Genomic DNA, 21,509 nt, shown 5'->3' with positions numbered 1-21,509 from the left:
ACACGTTTTGTATACAGATAGTTATTGTTCTTTTATTGAACAAAATGGAGGTAAGCTGAGAATCCACAAAGCCACTGTAAAGAGTGACTGTGTTTGAGCTTGTGCCTAAAATGGCACAAAAGATGTGATGAAACCCTGTTAACTTTAATAAAAGCCCAGACTTCATGTGAAGCTTGAATTAATGCATCCATGTCAGCAGTTTGAAGAGGAGAAAAAAACGTTACGTGCCACCTGATGGACTGGCATGAGACACCTAACACGCAGTACAGCGCGTCATAGTTGTGTTGCCTGTAGACACTAGGTGATACAGGGATTTCTGATACTCATCTGATTTCCTTTTTGAGCCATGTCTTTTGAGAAGGAAGGCAGCGTGCATGCAAAATGTTGGTGCAGGGAAAGCTTTCCTTAAACTTATTGGCATGGATTTATGAGTGAAAGTTTGGTTGATCTTGCTTCAATGTGTAATGTGTAGAAAATTTTATTGTTTTAATGTGTAGAAAAATTTTGACTTAGAGCAGAACTCCACAGCTCTAATTTTTTTTTCACTATCTTATCATGGTAGTGAATTGTGATCCATGTAAAAGTCTATATGGGCAGTGAGAAGTGGGCAGCGTGGAAGTAGTTCTTTTTCCTTGGCTTTGTTAGTGGATCTACATTGGATGTAGTCCAGAAACGCCTTTCTAACAAAATGTTAGCTACTTTTAAGATTTTACTTGTGAACTACTGTTTTCCTTCTACTTCCAATATACACTCCTACAGACAGGTAGTTTCCTTCCTTCTCACTGGTCCTGTCTTCACCGTGGAATTTTGGGTGCTCCTGGCATCCTTCTGCTCTGCCTAGTTAAAATGTGTGCACGTGATTGTAACACTTGCAGGTACACAACATGGAAGCCTAATTTCCTTGAGTCCAGAAGCAGTAGGTACTGTGTGCAGTGGAATAGATCTCTTACCATGTTTCCCTGACAGGGCCTGTGACCAGTGTAATAGGATCGTGCTGGAGTTGGCTGCAGGGGCTGGCCAAAGCAGTGTGGATCCTCCTGCAGTTTAAGAAATGCAAAAGTCATGATCCTTAGAAATAAGCAACTAACAACAGGGGTGGTCAGCCTCTGGAACCTGTTGCCCAGAGGAGCTGTGAAGTCTGCATCTGTGGAGCTTTTCAAAACCTGATGGGCTTGGGCCTGGGCAGCCTGCTGTAGCTGTAGGGGAGGAGAGCTGGACTAGCCGACCTCAAGAGGTCCCTGCCAACCTCAACCACTCTGTCACTCTGTGAACAAACACCAACTGTGTAGGTTGTTTTTGGTTGCTTTTCTTAAATAAATAGTTGGTTTCCTCTGGGCAGTAGAGAGTTAGGAGTGTTTTTAAAGGACCTGTGTATAGGAAAGTATTAGTTAAGATTATGTCCTCACCAAGATTTTCCCTCAAAATAGATTTCCTGTCTTAGAGCTGGTTGTGCTTAAAAGCACTGTTACACCACAAATCTAGTCCTTTATGTATTCAAATTTGCTTGTTTAGTTACTAAAACAGTGAGGTTTATTATATTTTGAGTACCTCCTGTTATGGAGGAGAGAGATTTTCTTGAAGATGAATAAACGAGATGAAAATGCTTTAATTCTGCCCAAATCTGGGAAAGAAGCCACCTGTGGAAAGTTGAAAAGATAGATTAAGCTGTGTGTCACTGAGGACATAACAGGAGAAGGCAAATGGAAGCAACCTTTGTGTGCTTGGTTCTATGGCATGTTCTGTGTGGTTGGTGCAGAGTAAACAAAGCAGGTTGGATTTAGAAACCAGAATTATAATTTGGTAGGTAAATTGTTGGGAATAGAGTAACATAATTTTAAAGGACAAATTACTTTATGTGAAGTTATTGTTAGGAATAACAGGCTATGTGAAATGGATGGGCAAATTTGTTGGTCTGATTTGGTTTAATTCGTAAATCTTTATTGTGAGTTAAGTAACTCCCATATTTTATGCACTGTTAGGTGATGAAATAAGGGAAGCTCAACCGTTAATCAAAACTAGCAACCCACTGAGCAAGGGAAGAAACTCAATTTACAGCAGAGATGGTTTTATGATTTAATGCTTTAAATATGTGCTCTATCAAAATGTTATTGCTGTCTAGTGAAGCAGAGGATGGGGATAAAACTGTCACAGGAAATACAATATTTTAGTGTCCAAAAGTAGTGAAATCTTTGAAGGGCTGCTACTTAGTAACAGTGACATCTTTGATTGTCAGCTTTATTCAGGAGATAATGTAAGTAACATGATGCAGTATGTAAAATGTGCTCTTCATAGTTAGAAATCACCTGTGGAGGTGTGTAAGACAGTAGACTAGTAGTTAGCTTTATAAATTCCTAAAACCCACACGCATTCTTATGTGACATAGATGAGTAAAATCTTCATGCAGATTTCATGTCAAGGAAAGGACATAAGAACTTGAGCTAAAAACGGAGGTTTCCTCTCACAAGCAATGTGATCTGGGGGAGCTGTATGTCCTTATCTGTGTGCAGTAGTAGGGGTAGCTGAGATTGTCTGGAGGGCAAGCAAACTGCAGTGATCTTTTAAAACGAGGATGGTGAGAGAGGGAAGAGAGTTCTGGCTTCTCTGGGCTCTAATTGGAGAGAGAGGGGTTGATCTGACAGGGCTGGTAGTACCCTGAAGCTGGGGGAAAGGCTACTTTTGATATGCAGTTTTTGGAGAGGTGGAGGGCAACATTTCTGTGCCACTCCCACAGACTGCATGTCTGGTGGGAATCTTCCCTTCTTACCTCGGTGTCACGAAGTGTGAGGTTCTGATGGAAAATGTTTGACTTCTGATGAGTTGGTAGCCATTAAAACAGTGTTTTGGAGTTTTTTCTTGCCTTTTAGCATCATCCTGTTGCTTCTGTCACTTCTGTCATTCCTGTTTCTGCATGCTTTAATTTCCACTTATTTCTATTCATCCCATGGCATGCCACTCTTCCCCTTCTATTTTCAGTTAGCTACCTGTGAAGCCTGAGTGTTCTGTCATATGTCTTATGATGCAGCTCCTAAACAAGACTTATCCTTATTTTCAAGCTAGGTATCTTGGTTTGGGATTTTTAAGTGCTACCAAGATGAAGTATTAGGAGTTATGGTTGGATGTGAGTCAAATTGGTTGCAGGTGGATTAATCTCTTTGGCTTTTCTTTTGCTGTGTTTCCTGTTGCATTTTGCCTCTTCTCACATCCTTGTTTGCCTCTTGCCTTATGTTTCCTTTATCAATCGTATTGCCGTTCCTTTTTGGTGTTTCATGAGCAAAACGGGCAGTTTGGGAAGAGCAAACCATGTGACAATTTTTCCATTGCTTGGAGAAAAGCATTGTCCAGGGAGAACAGTAAAGCAAGGAGGGTTAAAATTCTCTGGCTGCATAGAAGGGGGAAGCTACGGGCAGGCAGTCTACAAAATGCATCTCTCTCTCTTCACAGTCTCATGCAAGACAGATCAGCTGTGCTGTTTCTGTTAATGTCACATTATTTTGGTTTAAGAAGCCTGGTTACAGTTGGTCCAGATCACATTATAGTGTGTTGTACCAGGAACTGCACAGCGTGTTCTGGAGTTCATTAGTACCATAACTATCTGGTTGTATGATGTTGTGGGTTTGGTGTGCTGTGCGCGCTGATACACCTAACGTTGTCCAGCAGAAAGCATCCTGTGCCCAGCAGAACCACTGTGGAACTGGAACCAGTGCAGTCTACTTTCCTTTCACTGCTGTTCCTCTCTTCACATGTGTGGCTGCTTAGGTTCAGGAAGGCACACTTTCCTTGTGTGACGGTGTCAATATGCTGTCCCTTGATACATCCTACAGTGCCGCCTGTCATAGACCCTTCTTGTGCAGGGTGAAAATTGGTTATATTTGCAGGTGTTTTTCTTGTAGTGTTTTTTTGCCTTAGACCTGACTTCTAAAATCTAAGAAGGATGGATGTAAGGACTGGCAAAGCACAAGAAGAAAGCTTTATCAAGAAATGTCATTTCAAAGTGAATCCAGACCTCAGGGAAATCAGCGTTTTAACTGTATTTTTCTGTGGGGTGAAAGAGGATGGGTGCTATTTAACTCTTACTGTCTCTTTCCTGAAAAAAAAACACTGTCCTCTGTAACATTTATCAATGACCTGGAGGAGACTGGAGTACACCCAAATGGCAGGTGACACCCTACCGAGCAACAGTCAATATGCTGGAGGCTGCTTATTCAGAGGGACCTGAGTAGGCTGGAGGACAACAGGAACCTTATGGAATTGAGGAAGGAGAAATGCAGTTGTGTTAGGAGTTACCATGTTCAGTAGCCTGGTAGCGGGGAAGCTGCTGCAGCTGTAGGTTCCTACAAGGCTTCCCAAAAGGCACATGTGCACAGCGCATATGCAGCTGGCCGTACAGCTCAGTGCAGGCAGCAAACACAACATACAGGCATAAACAGCATCAGAGGCCTCATCCTGTTCACCTCTGTGGCTGATCAGGATGAAAGCCCATTAGCAGGAAAGATGCATATATACTGTATGGGTCCCTCCAGCACCCGGTGTTAGACACGCAGTCTGCCCAGTACCTGGATCCCAGGTCTCCCCAGTTGCTGACACCTGGACACATGAACCCCGAGGCATGCAGACCTGCTCCAGTTGCTGGTGCTCAGACCTGCGCAGACAGGACAGGCTGCAGTGATCAGGCACCATGCCTGGCCAGAGAAAGTATGTTGACCAGCAGTCTGTTTACAAGTCACTGCAACTTTCATCCCTTTTTCTCTCTGTTTTCCTGTGCTTGTTCCTCCCCAGTCTACCTTGCTCTCTCCCTTTCCCAGCCTTCAGTTTTTCTCCTAAATATCACTTAAGTCTTGTGTACAGTCCCCAGATGCTCTTCTGCACCATTCAGTAGCGAGTCCCATGGCCCTGTAGGCATTAATCCCCCTCAGGGGCCTGGAGCACTTGACAGGTGAAGAGAAACTGAGGGAGCTGGGCTTCTTTAGCCTGAAGGAAAGAGGGCCAAACCTTGCAGGCGCACCTCATAGGAGCTTGTCAGTACCTACAGGGAAGTCACTGGGGTGACGCAGTCAGGCTCTTTCCAGTGGTGTGTGGCCGGAATATGAGACAGCAAGGGATCTAAGTTGAAATGAGAGGTTCCAACTGGGCACAAGGAAACACTTTTTCCCACGAGGACAGCTGGGCATTGGAACAAGTTGCCCTGAGAGACTGTGCAGCCTTCCAACCCTTGGAGGTTTTGAAGGCTCAGCTGGGTAAAGCCCTAAGCAGCCTACTTGTGCCTCAGAGCTGACACTGCTGTGAGCAAGAGAGTGGGCTGGAGACCTTCTGAGGTCTGTTCTAACCTGACTTACTCTGGTTCTCTAAAAGTTGCTGCTAAATTGTAAATAAATAATTTCTGAATGATTTTCTCTGTTTGTGTCAAAACTTAAAAATAATGTAATCATCTGTATTTTAATTCTGCATTTTGCAGTCCTGTTCCATCTGTTGATGACACTTTGGTCATTTGGTAGTCTAGTAAAATACTTCCATTCCTGAATAACTCCTTTCTCAAATCCCAAAAGTTGTTTAAAATTTGCTATTATTAGTGAATTCCTTGGTTTGTGTCAGTCTTTTTTTTTTTTTCCCTTTTTAATAGAATGCTAACATTAGAAACTAGAGTTTGTCCATATTGCCTTTTAAGTGATTTTAAAAGTGTTACAACATTGTGGACAAGTTTTAAATGAGTTAAACTATTTGTTGCAATATTATAAGTAGTAGTTAAAATGTGCTGGTGTGGTATACCATTGTATGCTGGATTTTTTTTCAGAGAATCAAGTATGTACCACTGGTACTTGAGGTGTAAATGGTAAGGTAAATTCTGTTCTAGGATTTCTAAACCAGGGCTTCTTACATTTTAACTACGTGATTAAATACATGCCTCTGTTAATTGAATGCCAGGAATGAGCACAGTAAAGTGGAAATAGAAATACTGTTTTGCTTTTCAACCCTGCTCAAGAGGATCTGCTTTCATAGCTGACTGTGGCCTTTTTTGAGAGGGGGAAATTCCTGGCTGAAAAATCATCCTATTCCGTAGTACACATTGGTTACCCTATTTGTACAGTAGAAATTCAAAATTACAGTGGTCTGCTTCCTGGACCAGTGTCAGAACAACACTGTTGGACTAAGATCAGTGATGTAAGCCAAGTACTTGGAAAATATCCAGGCCTAGATACTGATGTTGCGTACCAATGGGGATCTGGAACGAGAAGTCTCGGGCATACACGCACTTTGACAGTGACGTTCACTTGCTGACGCATGAGGGCTGTGGCTGTGCTGTGGGCTAGGTGCAGTAGCACAAAACATTCACGTAGCTGAGACTTCCAGCACCAAGAGAGTTTGTGCATACTTTGACTACTGTTTAATCAGAGCTCTGTTGGCTCAGTGCATAAAAAGCTCTTAAGTTGTTTTTTTTTTTCATGAAAAGTTGATGGTGATTAGTAGATGACTTTGCAGTCGTGACACCCTTAAAGTATTGGCATACTGCCTCGAAACACTAATGTGCAAGTTTGTGAGCTTGCTTGCTTTTATGGTTAGCATGGCATAAATAGCACACATGGAGACCAGAATGTAAATTGCTGAGAGTTTGGTCCTTCTGGGATGTACAGGATCATAGCATTAGCAAGATGGTTCTATTGATGTGCTCACAGAAGTTGGTGTGTTTGTGACTTCCTCAAGCAGCTGCTTTTGCTGTCAATGGTAAAAAATTCATTATGATGTTTACAGTTTCATCAGTCCAAACTTTCTTAGTGATCCTTCCATCTTAATCTAAGGGAGTAATATATCCTCATCTGATGCCATCGCTGTAGTAAAGGATTAAAGCAACCACTTTGTTTTTCTGTAACTATATATTAGCTGTGCAGAGTTTTACTTGAAAGTCCAAAAGAAAAGAATAGTGTTAGACACGTGTTTTGATATTTAGCAGCACTCTACTTAAGCTCATGTATAGGACCACAAAGATTGTTTACTGACATATTGGATACACAAAGAATAGAGTGAAAGTAAAGTCTGTAGTGTCCTTTATTTTATTTATTTATTTTTTAACTTAAGATCTTTATAAAGTTCTGGTTTTCTGCTATCTACTGAGCACAGGCTCCACATCAAGCTGTCCTAACATGCTGGGCTGTATACTGACTTCTGAAGGTATATATTGGTTTCTGGGGTCTACCTTTCCAGAGTTTGTTTTGATGGGAACTGTAAGCTGCTTCAGAGTTGCATGGCAGTATAAATAAGTCTGCATTTTTTTCCCAGTAAAAAGGAAGATGACAGATTTTTATCTGTCTTGGCAAAAGAGAGATTTTGCTTTAGAGAACCTGTTCTATGCGTTTCTAATCTTGATTCTATCACCATGCTTGAACATTTTAAGGCTGGGTGGGAATCTGCGGTAATCATCATCTTCTATTGACGGTCTTCCTTTTTTTGTCCTTTCTCTTTCAGATTTAGCATTGGAATCTAATCCATCTGATCATCCCAGAGCAAGCACAATTTTCCTTAGCAAGTCTCAAACAGATGGTAAGCTAAGTTCTTTCCAATTAAAGTGGGGAGGAAAACTGAAAAAAAAAAAAAAATGCCTATTTTACTTATACACCTCAAGAATACCTGAATTAATTTAATTCTTTCAAAGCATAGGCTTAGTAACTTAGATTTTTACACAGAAATGTGTTCATAGGCTATTTACCTAACACTTAAAAACACTTGTTATTTCAAATAGCAGGAGATTTCAGAAGCTGGATTCCAGTAATCTGAGGGAGCAAGGCTTTATCATTTCACTAATGTAACTCAAGCTTCAAGAAGTAGTTTTGTGGGGGTTTTTTTTGACCCAAAGACTTCTTAAAAATTTAAAAAAAAAATAAATCTGTAAGGAATAGTAAACCTAAACCATCAGTCTTCATCAGTTACTTTTGAATATGTTGTTTTAAACTGTTTGAATAGTTTCCATAGCATAATTATTCTTGATTACTGTTTTTAATAACATGGATGTATTGGGATTTCCAGTTTCTTCGCAGATTCTTTATTTAAATCAGAAAGCCAATTTTGAACAATTACTATAGCTATTTATAGCTACTGTACTGTAGCTATGTTAAAAAGTAGAGGCATTTTCATATTGCATAAATAAAAAATATTTTTTACAGTATTAAAATTTGAAGTTGCAACTGAAGAGGAGTTTAAGATACTAGTTTAAGAATGCTTCTGTACTGTTTTATAGTTGGTTCTTGTTTGAAGCATTTTCCTAAGCTAGTGTTATGCTTGGGTTGATGGAAAGCTACAGTGTGTCTTCTACCTTGGCATAGCTTTGCCACAGAAAAGTAGTATTGTTTTGACAGGTCTGTCATTTGCAGTCCTGCTGATACTGTTATTGCAAGTAGTAAAATTGTCAGTTATATCAACTTCACAATGTTCAGATAATCTCTGAGCAGTGGAAACAAGCAGTAGCGTGATTCACCAGAAAAGATGATACCAAGGAAATTTAGGCCTCTTTTCTAGAGGTCTCTAATATCAGCCTTCAAACAGACAAAAGGATCTGACCTGCAAATTTCAGGCTCCTTATAGGCAAGCTCTGTTTAAGTTGCAGCTACAAGTTGATGTAGCTCTTGAACATTGTAGTGTGGTTTCATTGTGTAGTCTTTAACTTTCAAACTACATGAATGTCCTTGTTGATTTTCTAATTTCACTGGATCTTCTTTAGTTAAACTTCCATAGGATCAGTAGAATTAATATCCTTAAGTTCTCTCTCACTGAGATGTTATCATAATCGTGAGGTTTTTTTTTAATTTTTAAAAAACAGACTAAATTTGGACATTCTCTTCATTTTTTTATTTTTTTTTTTTGAAATGTGTAAGAGAATGTGTCCTTCTTACAAGTGGTAACGATTTAAGGTCAAAAGGTTGGAGCAGGAGGTACAGTTACCTGTCCAGGCTGGTCACATTTGTATAGGTTGTTTCACTTTTAAAGCTACATATGTGCAACTCTTTGCTGTCATCTAACAGCACTGTTTTGTTTCACTGCTGTTGTTACAGCTGGGAGCTAACCCTTGACATTTTCATTTATTTATTTAAGTCTGACACGGTCTAAGGTGATTAAATAAAATGGTTGCAGTTACCTGATAAACACCTACTTGTAGTTTGCGCCAGCATCTTCTGTGCAGTGAAATAACTTTTTACCTTTTGCTGTCTAATGGGAGGAGAGAGAACATGTATATAAGGCACCTCAGTTCCTTCTTGTGTGTCTTTGGCAAATAGGATATGCGGTGGTTTTACTTCTCTTTGCTAAGTGGTTGCTGTTTGATATTAGACATTATCTATTCAAACTATCTTAAAATCACCCAGCTTTTCTTAGTGACTAACATCTATTCAATGCTGAGACGTTTTCCTGTTAGTGTGATGGGTAGTAGTTGTTCCGCAACGTACATGTGGAAAGCTGGAAGTAGTACGTAGTTTGCTAGGTTGATAAAACTTTGCATTTTTGCTCAAAATTTACTTCTCTGGAGACCTAACAGTCAAATTAGAAACTTCTAATGCTCATATATTTCAGAAGACTAGGTAAATAGAATGACTTGATTGAATGTAAATCAGGATTCTATTTTAGAAAAGTTCACATTCTTTCTCCATTTTTCTAGTGAGAGAGAAGAGGAAGAGTAACCACATCAACCATGTAAGTAAAATTCTTAGAGAAACAACTGTGGTAGTTCTATGTGTACGGCCCTGCATACATTCTAAGTCATTCTTAGCAAGATAAAAATGAATTATCTTTGCCCATCTTTAAAAAAAATAAGCAGGTGTAGTATTACAGAGCATAGAGTGGCTGATGACAAAAGAATAATAATGGCTTTCTCTTCTATCAGTCTTAAGCGTTTCAAAACAGTAAATAATAAAATGCAAGTCAAACTGCCTATGTTGGTATTTAAAACAGAAATAAAACTGGATTAATTTCTCAGCTGAGATGACAAGTCTTAAACAACTTACTGTTTGAACATCACTGTAAGGCTTATTGTAACAAACATTCAGCATAAAAAAAATGATGAACAAACAGTATCATCAGCATGAACAAATAATAAGTTTTAAAATTTGAAAATATGCTCTAAGCTGCTTCTGCACATATTAGATATTTTTCTTTGATGTGACTTACAACATTTCATCTTTTATTTTTTATTAATAAGTGGATAAAAATAATTTGACTAGTAATGGAACATACTAAAAGTTTAAAAATGATGCCTAGCAGAAGTGTCTACTGATAAGTTACTAGTAAGATAATATTTCAAATGTGTTGTATTTAATACAGTTATGGGGTTGTCCATCCCTCCCTCCTTATAATACCAGCTTTAGTCTGCCAGCACCAAGGTGAACTGTGATTGGATTGTTTTTGGGGGTAGTTTTAGACATGGCTTTTAAAAATATGGTCGCAGAAACTAATGCATCTTGAATTGCTAGATTAAAACTCTTCTCTCGGTTATGATGATATATCTGAGTTCAAGGAATTCTCTAAAAACGCTCAGGGAAGCCTGAGTTAGCATTACAATAAGATAGGAAAATTTCTAAAGTATAAAACCTACAGCATTAAGACAGGTGACAAAATAGAACAGTCGTTTATTTCCAGATTTCAGATGCTAACAAAGACATGACTGAAGAGCAAATGTTAGGGAGAGGTTTACTTTTTTCTAAAATATAATAAAACTCTAAAAGCAAAACTGTTTATACAGGGAGAGATATTGGATAACCAGAAAATGTAAAGGTGTAAGATATGGCGTAAAGGAAGGGAGAAAATGATGATGGATATAAAAAAAAAAATCTAAGAAAATATTATAAGGGAAAGACTGAGACCATATCTGGCAAGAATGGAGTGAAAGAACTGAGAAAATCAGAGGACTTGGCTGCTTTAGCTGCAGCTAATTCTGCTGAAAATTGCTCATCTAAAAATATGTATATTACAAGGGATGGCTTATAAGCCACTTTTGCGCAAAGGCTTATTCTGAGCAACTTGATGGCTACGAGGTAGCTTACACACCAGGAGCAATCATCTACAAAGACCTCCTCTCAGTAGCTACTTTAGCTATAAAGCCGGTATTCACTGTGGTAAACCAAAGCTTACAGAATCAATCTTTTTGATTTTATTTCCTGTTTTCTTTTCCTCCTTCCAAAGGTTTCTCCAGGACAGCTTACAAAAAAATATAGCTCATGCTCAACAATATTTATAGATGACAGCACGGTCAGTCAACCTAATCTTAGAAGCACAATAAAGTGGTAAGAGCCATTCGTTATCAATAACGGGCTTAGTAACACTGCAAAGTTTATTTGGGATTTTTGTGGTGGTGTCTGTTCCAAAGGTAGTCACACACTTCAATGATGGGAGCATGGCATTGCTTATTCAAGTTGGTCATGGAAGAGGTGTAGAGGTCTAGTTAATTATATGACTGCTGAAGTGGACTTTCTTTTTTCTTTTTTTCCTTTCCCTTTATTTTTTTCCTTTTGTTACAGAGCTAATGTATTGTATTTCAGAGTAGTTGTCATACACTTGAGAAACTGAACCAGTGTTGAAATGTGTAAGCATTTTGATTTTAAAAGTGTGCATTGGGGTGAGTTCAGAGTCTTCGAATTGAAAGCCAAATCAATAAACTGCAGATCTGGGAAAACTTGAAATGTGTTTTGTATGGAGTTTCAGGAAAAGTTTGTACAACTGTTTGCTGCTTCCCGGTGGTATTAGTCTGCCCTCTAGTCGTGGATAAAAGTATGTTGCTGGCCTTGGTTTTAGTTCTAATGCCTACTTTTTCCTGGTATATTCCTTACTTTAGATGGGTGAGTTTGACAATTATTTAGTTGTCTTGGTTCTCCAGTGGAAATGGCTGTTTTAGCTGTTGTTCTGGATAACACAGAGACAGTTCTTTTCACATAGACTATTCCAGATGAGAAGTGCTTGAAGGGAAAGGAAGGTACAACAGCTTCAGGCCCAGAAAGCTTTACTGTCTTAACAGTTTAGTAGACTTTGGAAATATCTAAGATGATTTTTTGCTTTCAAATTAGGTTTCAAACAATGGTATCTAGCATTTTATTTATCTTTTTGTAAAGAAGAACAAATGTAAAAGATAGTGTTCATGCAGTTTTGAAGTGGTGTACAGTTGGCAATAGATCAGTGCTTGTCCATGATGATTTCCTGTGACAGCAGTATTCCTGTTGTCACTGTGAATATCTGAAATTTGGTTGCAGTAAATGTGTCAACACTGATGAGTAGATGTGTCAACACTGGCATTCTTTATTTTGCTATTTTTAAAAAATACATCCTAAATTAGACAGCCAGAGATACAAAGTTGAAACATAAGCAGATTATATGCAACATCAAATAGAACATGTCATATTTTAGTTATGAATAGTCCACATTTTCAATAAATGTCACCTAATCAGGCAATGAAGGTATGTGTTTAAAATCCAGCATAATATTTCTTTCAAGGCACAAATATCTCTACATCAAATGTAAAAGTAGCTTGGCTAGCAAATCTGATTTGGCTAGTTTCTCTTCAGGCAGGTAAGGATCAGAAATGGGGTAACGGGTATTCAGGAATGTGGGAGGATGCTCATAGATAACGGGTTCTGAACATTTTGCCCTGAACAACAACTTTTGCAGCAGAATAATCTGCACAGAATATGCTACAGTATGCTTTGTTAAAACTGTATTTTTCTTTCTCCTTTTTTTTTTTAGTGTAACATTAGCAATATTCTACCACATAAAGAACAGGTGAGTGTGCTCTTTTCTTTCTTCCTTTTTTTATTTTTTTTGAGCCGGGGATATGGTCTTGGTCATTTCAGTAACAGCTAGTTATAAGAGTTGAAAAAATCTGGTAACTTCATGATGTATCTGCTTTCTCTTTGTACCCCTTTTTGAGCTGATATGGAAAGGTCCATAATACACCTATCCAATGACACATGCTTCAAACAAAGCATAAAAAGTCAAAACAGAGGGAGTGAGGAAAATACACTTAACTCACCACGCATCAGCCTTGGGACTTGGGTTAGCTTTTTCTGAATACAGAGGTACAGATTAGTTTTGATATGTGAAGGAACACACTGTCCCATGTACAAATAACCCTTGCCATTATAGCTAATTACAGCATATGCTTCAAAATTGCAGCTGTCTTTTTTGAAATAATGCTAATCAATGACATGGTTTCACATTTTAAAGGAGAAGTGTACTAAGCATAATATGAACTATGGCTTCTGTATGTGGAAATTCAATTTGACTTGCTGGTGAGAACATGGATAACTATTCACTGTTTAGCTTGTTAAATATTCAGTTGTAAGATCTTACCATTAAATGCTTTGCAAAAATGCAGTATAACTTTATGCATTGTTCTAGGAAAAGATGAACTACAAAATATGTTCCTTTATTCTTTAATGAATAATACTTTTCAGTGGAGCATAGCATTACCAATTAAGTCTCGTTGTTAAAACAGATTTTTACTTTGTAGAGATTCAGACAGATCATTGGATATTTTTGATGAAAAATCTCATCCTCTCACAGTAAGTGTAGCTTTTTTTGATCCTCTGAATGTGTATTAATATACATTTTTTTGAAAAATCTTGATCTATAGAACTTATATAAAAAAAAATGTCTTAGCACCAGGTCAGAAACAAATTGATGTTAAGTTATACCTTTATACATAAAATACAGTGCAGATGGTGTCTGCTGGATTTCTGATATCAGCGAGATCATGAACAGAAACTAGTCTTTCTGAATATTACAATATATGTTTGGTTTTCTCTGCATTATCTGAATCTGTTTACATAAAGCAAGCACATGCTGATTCATATATATTTCATATCAGAGCTGTCTTGTCTGACTCCTTTCTTTTTCCTCTTTTAACACTACTTTAGTTAAGTCTTAACAATTTATTTGGGAAGACATAGTAGGTATGTGCCTAACCTTTTAAGGTTGTGAACAGGAGTATTTAATGCATGAAGCATCACACAAAGTAGGAGACAGTAATTCTCATCTTAAAAGGCAAAAATTTAAAGCCAGTATGTTTAATGCTGCTCACACTAACATCTAGGAGCATTCAGTATGTGATTCCAACACAAACGGTTCTGGTATACCTCTTTAGACAATCTTTAAGATGCAAAACCTCATAGTACAGGCTAGCTCAAGACTGGTGTGTGTGCTTTTCATGTCCAGTTTGAGCACTACTAGCTTTGACTGTCCTATAGAACTGCTTACTCTATTTTCTCTCACCTGAAATAAATTTAGCAAAGCTGTAGTGTCTTTAAAAATTCAGTTTGCTCTGTGACTTAGCAGAGTGAATGCAGCTTAATTTAGCTCACATATTTTGGCTTGTTAACAATCAGTTGTTTAAAAAATAAAATTAAATGTTTAAAGTTTTGGTAGAGGTTCATCCATAAACAGGACCCATTGTGCTGGGAATTGTATACTTTAATAAACATAACTCTTGACTCAATCAAAATAATGAATTTCAGAGAAGAGCTATATAGATTTCTTGTATGAAATGTGGCACTTCAAGAGAAATATCTGGTCCAAAACTGTTTTAAGTGCCTCAATCAGTTGATTCGTATTGAGAATTATCTATGTAAGATGAACTCCATCCACTTCATCAGACAATTTTTCTTTTTTTAGCAATCTGACATCTTTTGATCCGCTTGTATAGCTCACCTCCTAATTAGTGAGTAGGAATAGAGGAAAATCATTGCATCCTTTAGGGAACACTTAAAGGTTTCTTCTATCCTAGTGCAGTACACAGAAATGTAGTGTAAAGGCTCTATGTCATACTTTTGAGGGGAAAGATATAAATTACTTCTTAATGCCTTCAGCAATAGGGTTTGGGGCCTAGTATCTACAGTTCCTTTAAAGATTAACTGGAAGAAATTTTTGCACATCTTGTCCTCTAAAGATTCAGTTACAAGGAAGTCCAAATCCAGATAACTGTCCAGGCTCTCTTGTCCTTCATTACAAAAGTAACAAACTGCAAGTTACCAGCATCACGGGGCTCAATCACTAATACTGGTCTTAGACTTTTCCTCCTCGGTTCCAGTCAGCAAAAACATGTTTCCATGTGGTTTTGTACTGCACATACTGACAGGTTCTGGATGGCTCCATTTGCTATTCTGCATGGTGCTTTTGCGTTTCAGTCAATTCTACTATCATCTTCACTTGTCTCTTTTTTTCACAAGTTTTTAGGTATAAGATCACTAATTGACTGTTGTGATCCCACCTCAGAAATCTTTATTTTGGGGAACCTGGTGTTGCTCAGGAACAGCTTTGTTCTTTGGAACTACTTGCTTCTAGTATTTCCTTGACTATTTAGCATGTTGCATCCTTCATTTGGGAGGACCTTAACATCCCCAGCAGAAAGGTAATGCAGAAGAGCACAGATGCAAGTTACTGAACTGTGAGTGTAGCTGGGAATAGGTACTTCTGTATGAGTAAATTAAAGGCTATACTTGCAAGTACATTCCCATTGGAGAGAACTAGTGTTCTTGTGAGATCCTTGTTTTTTTTTTTAATAGTGCAGACCCTTTGAATTGGCTTAGAAGTTTGGCTGGATGTAGGAAAAAGAATCTTCTTACTACTTAAGCACTGGCTTATGAGATCTTGTCTACTTGTTGCCTCTTTCTCTTTGCTGGTGAAGGGAGAGAGAGCAGACAATTTATTGCACCACTTTGGATCCTCTCAGAGGCAAAAGAGGGAAATATGCGCTGAACACTTGTGGTTCTCTTCTGTCCGTGAGAACTTGTCTGTGGTCAACTGTATGTTTTTGTGAATAGTAAGCCCCAATGGTAGTGCCAGGATCTATTGCTGCATGCTGGTTAGTTTTTCAGAGTAATGCTCAGTTATATGGATAGCATGTCTTTCTATCTCTTTGCTCCCTGACAAAAAGCCTCTATGCTGGTTGTTGGTTCTATAGACAAATGATAGGAGCAAAAAGTTTTAATACATGTGAACTTGAGCTCAGCCTCAGCCACACAGGAAACTATGCAAGGGGGATTCTGCCCATGTTATTCATAATGTTGGTTAGTGGTGTATTAGAAGATTGTGTAGACATTATAACACTAACTTACCTCTTCGTTTTACTTAACACTGTTACCTGGCTATTTTAAACTACAAAGCCACATGAAAATACTTGCTTCTTTGCTTATGACTACTTGTATAACATAAAGCAGCTGTCCTGTTCTCACCTGGTTCTGTATTGCACTATACATCTAATTTGGACTACAGGTACCAGTCTTGCAGAATAAATGTGCAAAGTTGGAGTCCTTCAACACTCGTTTTAGGATTGTTTTCACAGACTTAATTACTTATAAGCTTTTCTTCTCTGCTGTGTTTAGAAACCACTTAGCATCGTGTTGCAGTTAAATCTAGCTGTTCATTAGCTTTGTCTTTCTGAAATTTCTCAAGAACAAGTCTGAAGACAATGTAAGCTACCATACAGTTCTGCCTGTGATGGAATTATTGAAATGTGTTCCTAAGCTTTTCCTCAGCTGGAAGGGGAATCTTGTGAACTTAATCTTGCTTTTTGAAAAGGCAGTGTTTCCCTCGTGTGTATACACCTGTGATTTTCTTACTGGGAGAAACCTTCAGGGTTTTCTTTTTAACCTTTTTTTAGTCTGTAAAAAAGTTCCATGTACAATAGTAAGCTCCTGTAATAATGACACTAGTTCATGTTCTTTCCCGTTAGTCTTACAGATTAAAAAAAGTGTTGACAACATAGATCTTATCAGCTAAAGCTATTGCTGTTTTTTTTGTTTTGTTTGCTTTGATTGTAACACTCATATTATTGCAAGTCTATGTATTTCTTTCAATATATGATCTTTTTCTAGCTCTTTGTGACATGAGCGTGGTTGTATAAGCTTCTACTTGGTGAGAAGAAATAACTGTGTGTGGCTGTTCTTTACAGTTTGTAAAACAAACTTTCAGTAATTCAAAGGACTTTATTTCAGCGGGAAGAAGTTCCAGATGACTACTACAAGCATGACCCTGATCACAAGCACATCTACCGGTTTGTTCGGACACTTTTCAGTGCTGCACAACTGACAGCTGAATGTGCAATAGTGACATTGGTAAGAGATGCCTGATTACTGAAATTAAAGCTTTTAGAATACTTTTGTCCTGTCAGTGAGTGAACTGGGCTGAACCACGATTTAAATAGTTACAGTACCTCAAGAAACCATGTTAATTATGAAGACACTATACAAACGAGTTCATTGGGAAAGATTTCTAAGTAGTCACAGAAGTGGTTAACTTAAAAGGAACTTACCTTTCCTGTTTATAAATATGTAATGCTTAATTACTTGTCCAATCAAACATTTGTTTATTTCATAATACATAACTCAGTGAAGAAGCTTGAAAAGGGCAGATAAAATGGGATAATATAAACAGCAGGGTATACCAAGATCAGATGCAAAGACATCTTTTATTTCAGTGGTATGGAGGCAGGAGCAGGAGATTTGACTTCATATTAACAAGAACAGTGCACAAATAACACGCCCTAAGGGGTTAAGGATCAATACCGCAGGAATTCCATAAGATGAACTTTCTCATTATTATGTCCTTCAGTCATTGCCACCTCTCTATCTGCCCCCTTTTTCTCTTTTTTTTTTTTTTTTTGGACCTTTTTGCCCAGGTGATGTGGACATACTTGGAACTTAAGAATACTTGTAAAAGAAAGTAATTTCACTACAGGTGTTTGCTTTCCAAAAGAGAGATGGGATTAAGAAAAATGATGATAGTGATGATTTTCTTTATGCGCACACATTTATGTTTGTCCGCATGTATACATGCGTGAATACACGTGCACACACATGCAGGTGTATACATATAAGTACGTAAAGGGAAAAAAAAAACACAACCTATATAATCACAGCATTAGAAGATCTCTTAAACTCTGCACTTTGTTGCATACTAGGCTTCAGTCTTCATTGTGGCTTCTGACTGCTAAACAATTTGAAAGGAGAACAGAAAAGAACCGTCACCAAAAGACAATGTGACAACTAAGTAGACTCAGCTTGAAGGACTCTTTATTAAGTAAATAAGCTAATTAAAAGGGCTATATAGTTAGAGCTATTGAAACTCTGAGAGTAGTTTGAGGTTTTTGCTTTTCCAAAGATATACAAACAATTTGACAGAATAAGATGATAAATAACCCCAGGCAATCTAGCCAGCTGAAATATTTAACAAAAAATAGAGTTGTTTTGTAAAGTGGACTTTACCACTAGATGGCTCTGTTATTATAGGAACACTTTTAGTCCGCTTGAAGGCTACAAGCAAAGGATGGGAAGAAAGCATAAGGAGACCCTGGTAATAGGTATTGACCCTGTCATAGGACCTATACAACAGCTTCCTGCACCCACCAGGTTTAGGGAATGCAACATCAAAAACAATCTATATTCAAATTATAGTGTGTGTGTGTGTATATATATATATTATTATATATAATGTAATATTCAAATTTCAAAGTGCTGGTTATTTAGTACATAGACCATTACAGGAGTGTTAAATAGTAGAAAACTTCTAAGGAAGGCATTGCTCCAATATCTTTGGGCTAATTTGAGATTGCATGGGAACAATGAGTAAAATACGTTAACATACCTTTGAACTTGGATATCTCACTATCTAGCAGTTGGTGATGTAGATGAAAGTGGAGGATGACGTTGTATGTGAAGGAATTAAGTCTGTTCCTTAGAGGATGAAGTAAAAATAGTACTATGATGTCTTTCGTTGTGGAGAGTTATCAATTAATGCATCTTTGTCCAATGACTATAGATCACACTGCAGGTTTTAGTACTTCCTGTTAAGCTGCGAGTGCTGAACCTTAACCATGATAACGGCTAGAGTGGCGTTGATTTACTATCCCAGGTAGGCCCTAATGGGCCCTGTCAGTGACTGACTGAAAGAACTCTTAGTAGTGTTTCACTATAACAGCAGTACTCGCTGCTCAGAACTGATTCTTCAGTATCTTTATTTTATACCTTGGTGGTCCAGTCCACATTTTTTCAATAAATAAAGAAACGAACTTGTAACTCTTGAAAGCTGGGATTCTAAAGTGTAAGTAGTTACCCACCAATACTTACTTTTATACACTCATTTGTAATGGGATAAAATATACTTGTGTATTTGATCAGTCAAGCATGCTAGTCAGAACTCAGCTCTAGATCTTAATTACACATGTAAAACTTTTTTTTTATAGGTTTATTTGGAAAGGCTTTTAACCTATGCAGAGATTGACATCTGCCCTAGTAACTGGAAGAGGATAGTCTTAGGAGCTATTCTGCTGGCTTCTAAAGTCTGGGATGATCAGGCTGTTTGGAATGTGGATTATTGCCAAATATTGAAGGACATTACTGTTGAGGACATGTAAGTTGCAAGGTTTGACTAATCTGTGCTTTCAGAATGGTAATTTTTGTGATCATGCCTTACTGAAAAAATGTCTCTCTGGTGCTATGATGCATAACTGGTGTCAGGCCTCATTCCCTTTTTTAACCTAGGAAACTTGGATTAACCTTACTTTGAGACAAATCTGTTTTATTATTTCTGACTACTAGGCTGAGTAACTTCAAAATTAGTTTTCTTTTAACCTTTTTCCTCCAGTGGTGAGCCATGGGACTGGCTGCTTTGCATTGGTGTAACTTTAAAGTGCCCTATTTTTATTCTTACCGATAGTCTTTTTGGAAAAAAAAAAAAAAATGTTAGAACTAAACTTGTTCCTTGCGTTTTCTGTTTTAGAATTTGAAAAATTGCAAGGTAAGTTGTCACTTGTGACGTAAGCATTGGCTAGATGTAGGAGCAAACATTTAAGTATTTCAAGGTGGCAGACAGGTGTCGTTTCTGTTGGTATCTATGGTTGCATGTGTTGCATCCAGCTGCTGCTACAGGTCTTCCTCTTTGGGTGAATTCATAAACTTGATCACATTGCTGAGAACAAATTTCTCAGTCTTACTACTCCTTGTTTATGTAAAGCTGTTTCTTGTATAGTTTCTTGTATATGTTCTTGTCTCAGATACTGAATCATTTTTTCAAAAATTTTGAATCCACTCTCTTTTCCTGCCGTATTCAGCTTTAAGCCCTGCAGTTTCAGAGGATGTTCATTCTTGTGGCTGTGGGCCCACACTACAGGCTGGAGGTGTGTTTATGTGGAGTGGATTTGGCCCATAAGATTTTGTTAAATTCCTTCTTGTGAAGCTCTCTCTGAGAGCTTTGAGATGTCAACACTTTTAATTCTTCTAGCCAACCTCCTCCTGCATTTTCTTTATTGTGGTGGTAGAAATCCTAGAAAACTAGCTTAATATCACGCTTTCTGGCTTTAATAAACTTTGTGAAATGCTCCGTCCATTTTTGAGTTTCATCGTGCTGTTGTGCTGTGACTGTGTCCAGGCCTATGTAGTAAATTCAGTTCTAGTACAAGAGAAGACTAAGGTGGTAGCAGTTCGTACGCAGCACTGGTAGGCTACTTAAGTTAGATACTCTGTTCTCGTCCAAAGCTTTCTTCCCTAGATTCAGCATAGAGCTAATGTTTAAAATACCGTAAGTAAATATCTATCTAGGATAAATTCCTTTAGTAGGAGGAATATCCAGTTTTGTTGCTTTTTTGGGGGGAGGAGGGTAGGAAATATCTAAAAATAGGGGAGTTTTCTTCAACAAAACAGTTCTTGTGTTTCAAATTATTTTGTTTTGCAAGTATCAACAGCAAACGTAGTATCTTGTTTTATTCATACCCCTTGCCTGAGAGTTCTTTGTCTCCAAAAGCAGGGCTGTGCCAGCCTGCTTTCTGGAAAGCATAATTAGTGATTTTATACCATGTACATCTTCACTCAACCTGGATCAGAGTGCTCATCTATCTGAGGAACATACTTGAAGCATTGCTGCAAATAACTCTGAGATGGCTGAAGTGGGGTCAGCGATGCTAGGAGTGCTGGAGTATACATCTTGCTCTTTTTGATGTCCCTTCTTCTAGCCCTATTTGGGACAAATCAAATTGATAGCACTGAAAATATCTGTAACAAGCAGGATGCTTATTCTCTATAGCCAGTGCTGGGTCTCCTGAAATTCTCAGTACTTACATTTTCAAAGCAGTGATGGTGCTAGGGGAAAAAAAGAGACAGAACTTAGGCTTTTTTTTTCCTCCCCAATTTGAAGATGGGAATTTTGTAATCTCATTTGAAATGATTCATACCTTTGAATTTAGGTATGGGCAGAAACTGTACAACCCCTTTCTGATAGTGGCCAGGGGTGTCCAACTAGGCTCTGTGCTGATGCAGCTGGGCAGAGTTCACTGCTCCTGGATTGGGCAACATCACCACAATCAGGACCTTGGAAAAGTGCTTAGACTAGTCAGCAAAACTGAGTCTTAAGCTTATAACACTACCTTCTTTAAACTAGCCACCTGATGGTGAGCAGTAGTTATTTTGAGTACAAGCATTTCTGAGAGAAAAGTTGGCAGAAGATTTCAGGCATGGTTGCATTCTAATGTTGGAGGTGGTTGATGATGCTGTCAGGGGTGT

General features: G+C 38.1%; 1 protein-coding gene across 3 annotated transcripts in view; it reads left to right on the top strand.

Annotated features, from left to right (window-relative positions):
• Positions 1–21,509, top strand: part of CCNYL1 (cyclin Y like 1) — a 35,383-nt gene that overhangs the window by 6,306 nt on the left and 7,568 nt on the right. For 2 of the 3 annotated variants that reach the window (XM_040562305.1, XM_040562308.1), the window contains exons 2-8: positions 7,456–7,530; positions 9,635–9,669; positions 11,155–11,255; positions 12,706–12,741; positions 13,457–13,523; positions 16,953–17,072; positions 19,199–19,365. In XM_040562305.1, coding sequence (XP_040418239.1) covers positions 7,456–7,530; positions 9,635–9,669; positions 11,155–11,255; positions 12,706–12,741; positions 13,457–13,523; positions 16,953–17,072; positions 19,199–19,365 — 601 coding nt within the window. The remainder of the gene's footprint in view (positions 1–7,455; positions 7,531–9,634; positions 9,670–11,154; positions 11,256–12,705; positions 12,742–13,456; positions 13,524–16,952; positions 17,073–19,198; positions 19,366–21,509) is intronic. The other variant, XM_040562307.1, reaches the window with a different exon arrangement.

The sequence above is a fragment of the Cygnus olor genome, chromosome 6 (assembly GCF_009769625.2).
Source record: "Cygnus olor isolate bCygOlo1 chromosome 6, bCygOlo1.pri.v2, whole genome shotgun sequence".
In the NCBI taxonomy this organism is placed as follows: domain Eukaryota; kingdom Metazoa; phylum Chordata; class Aves; order Anseriformes; family Anatidae; genus Cygnus; species Cygnus olor.
This window is presented reverse-complemented; position numbering and strand designations above follow the sequence as displayed.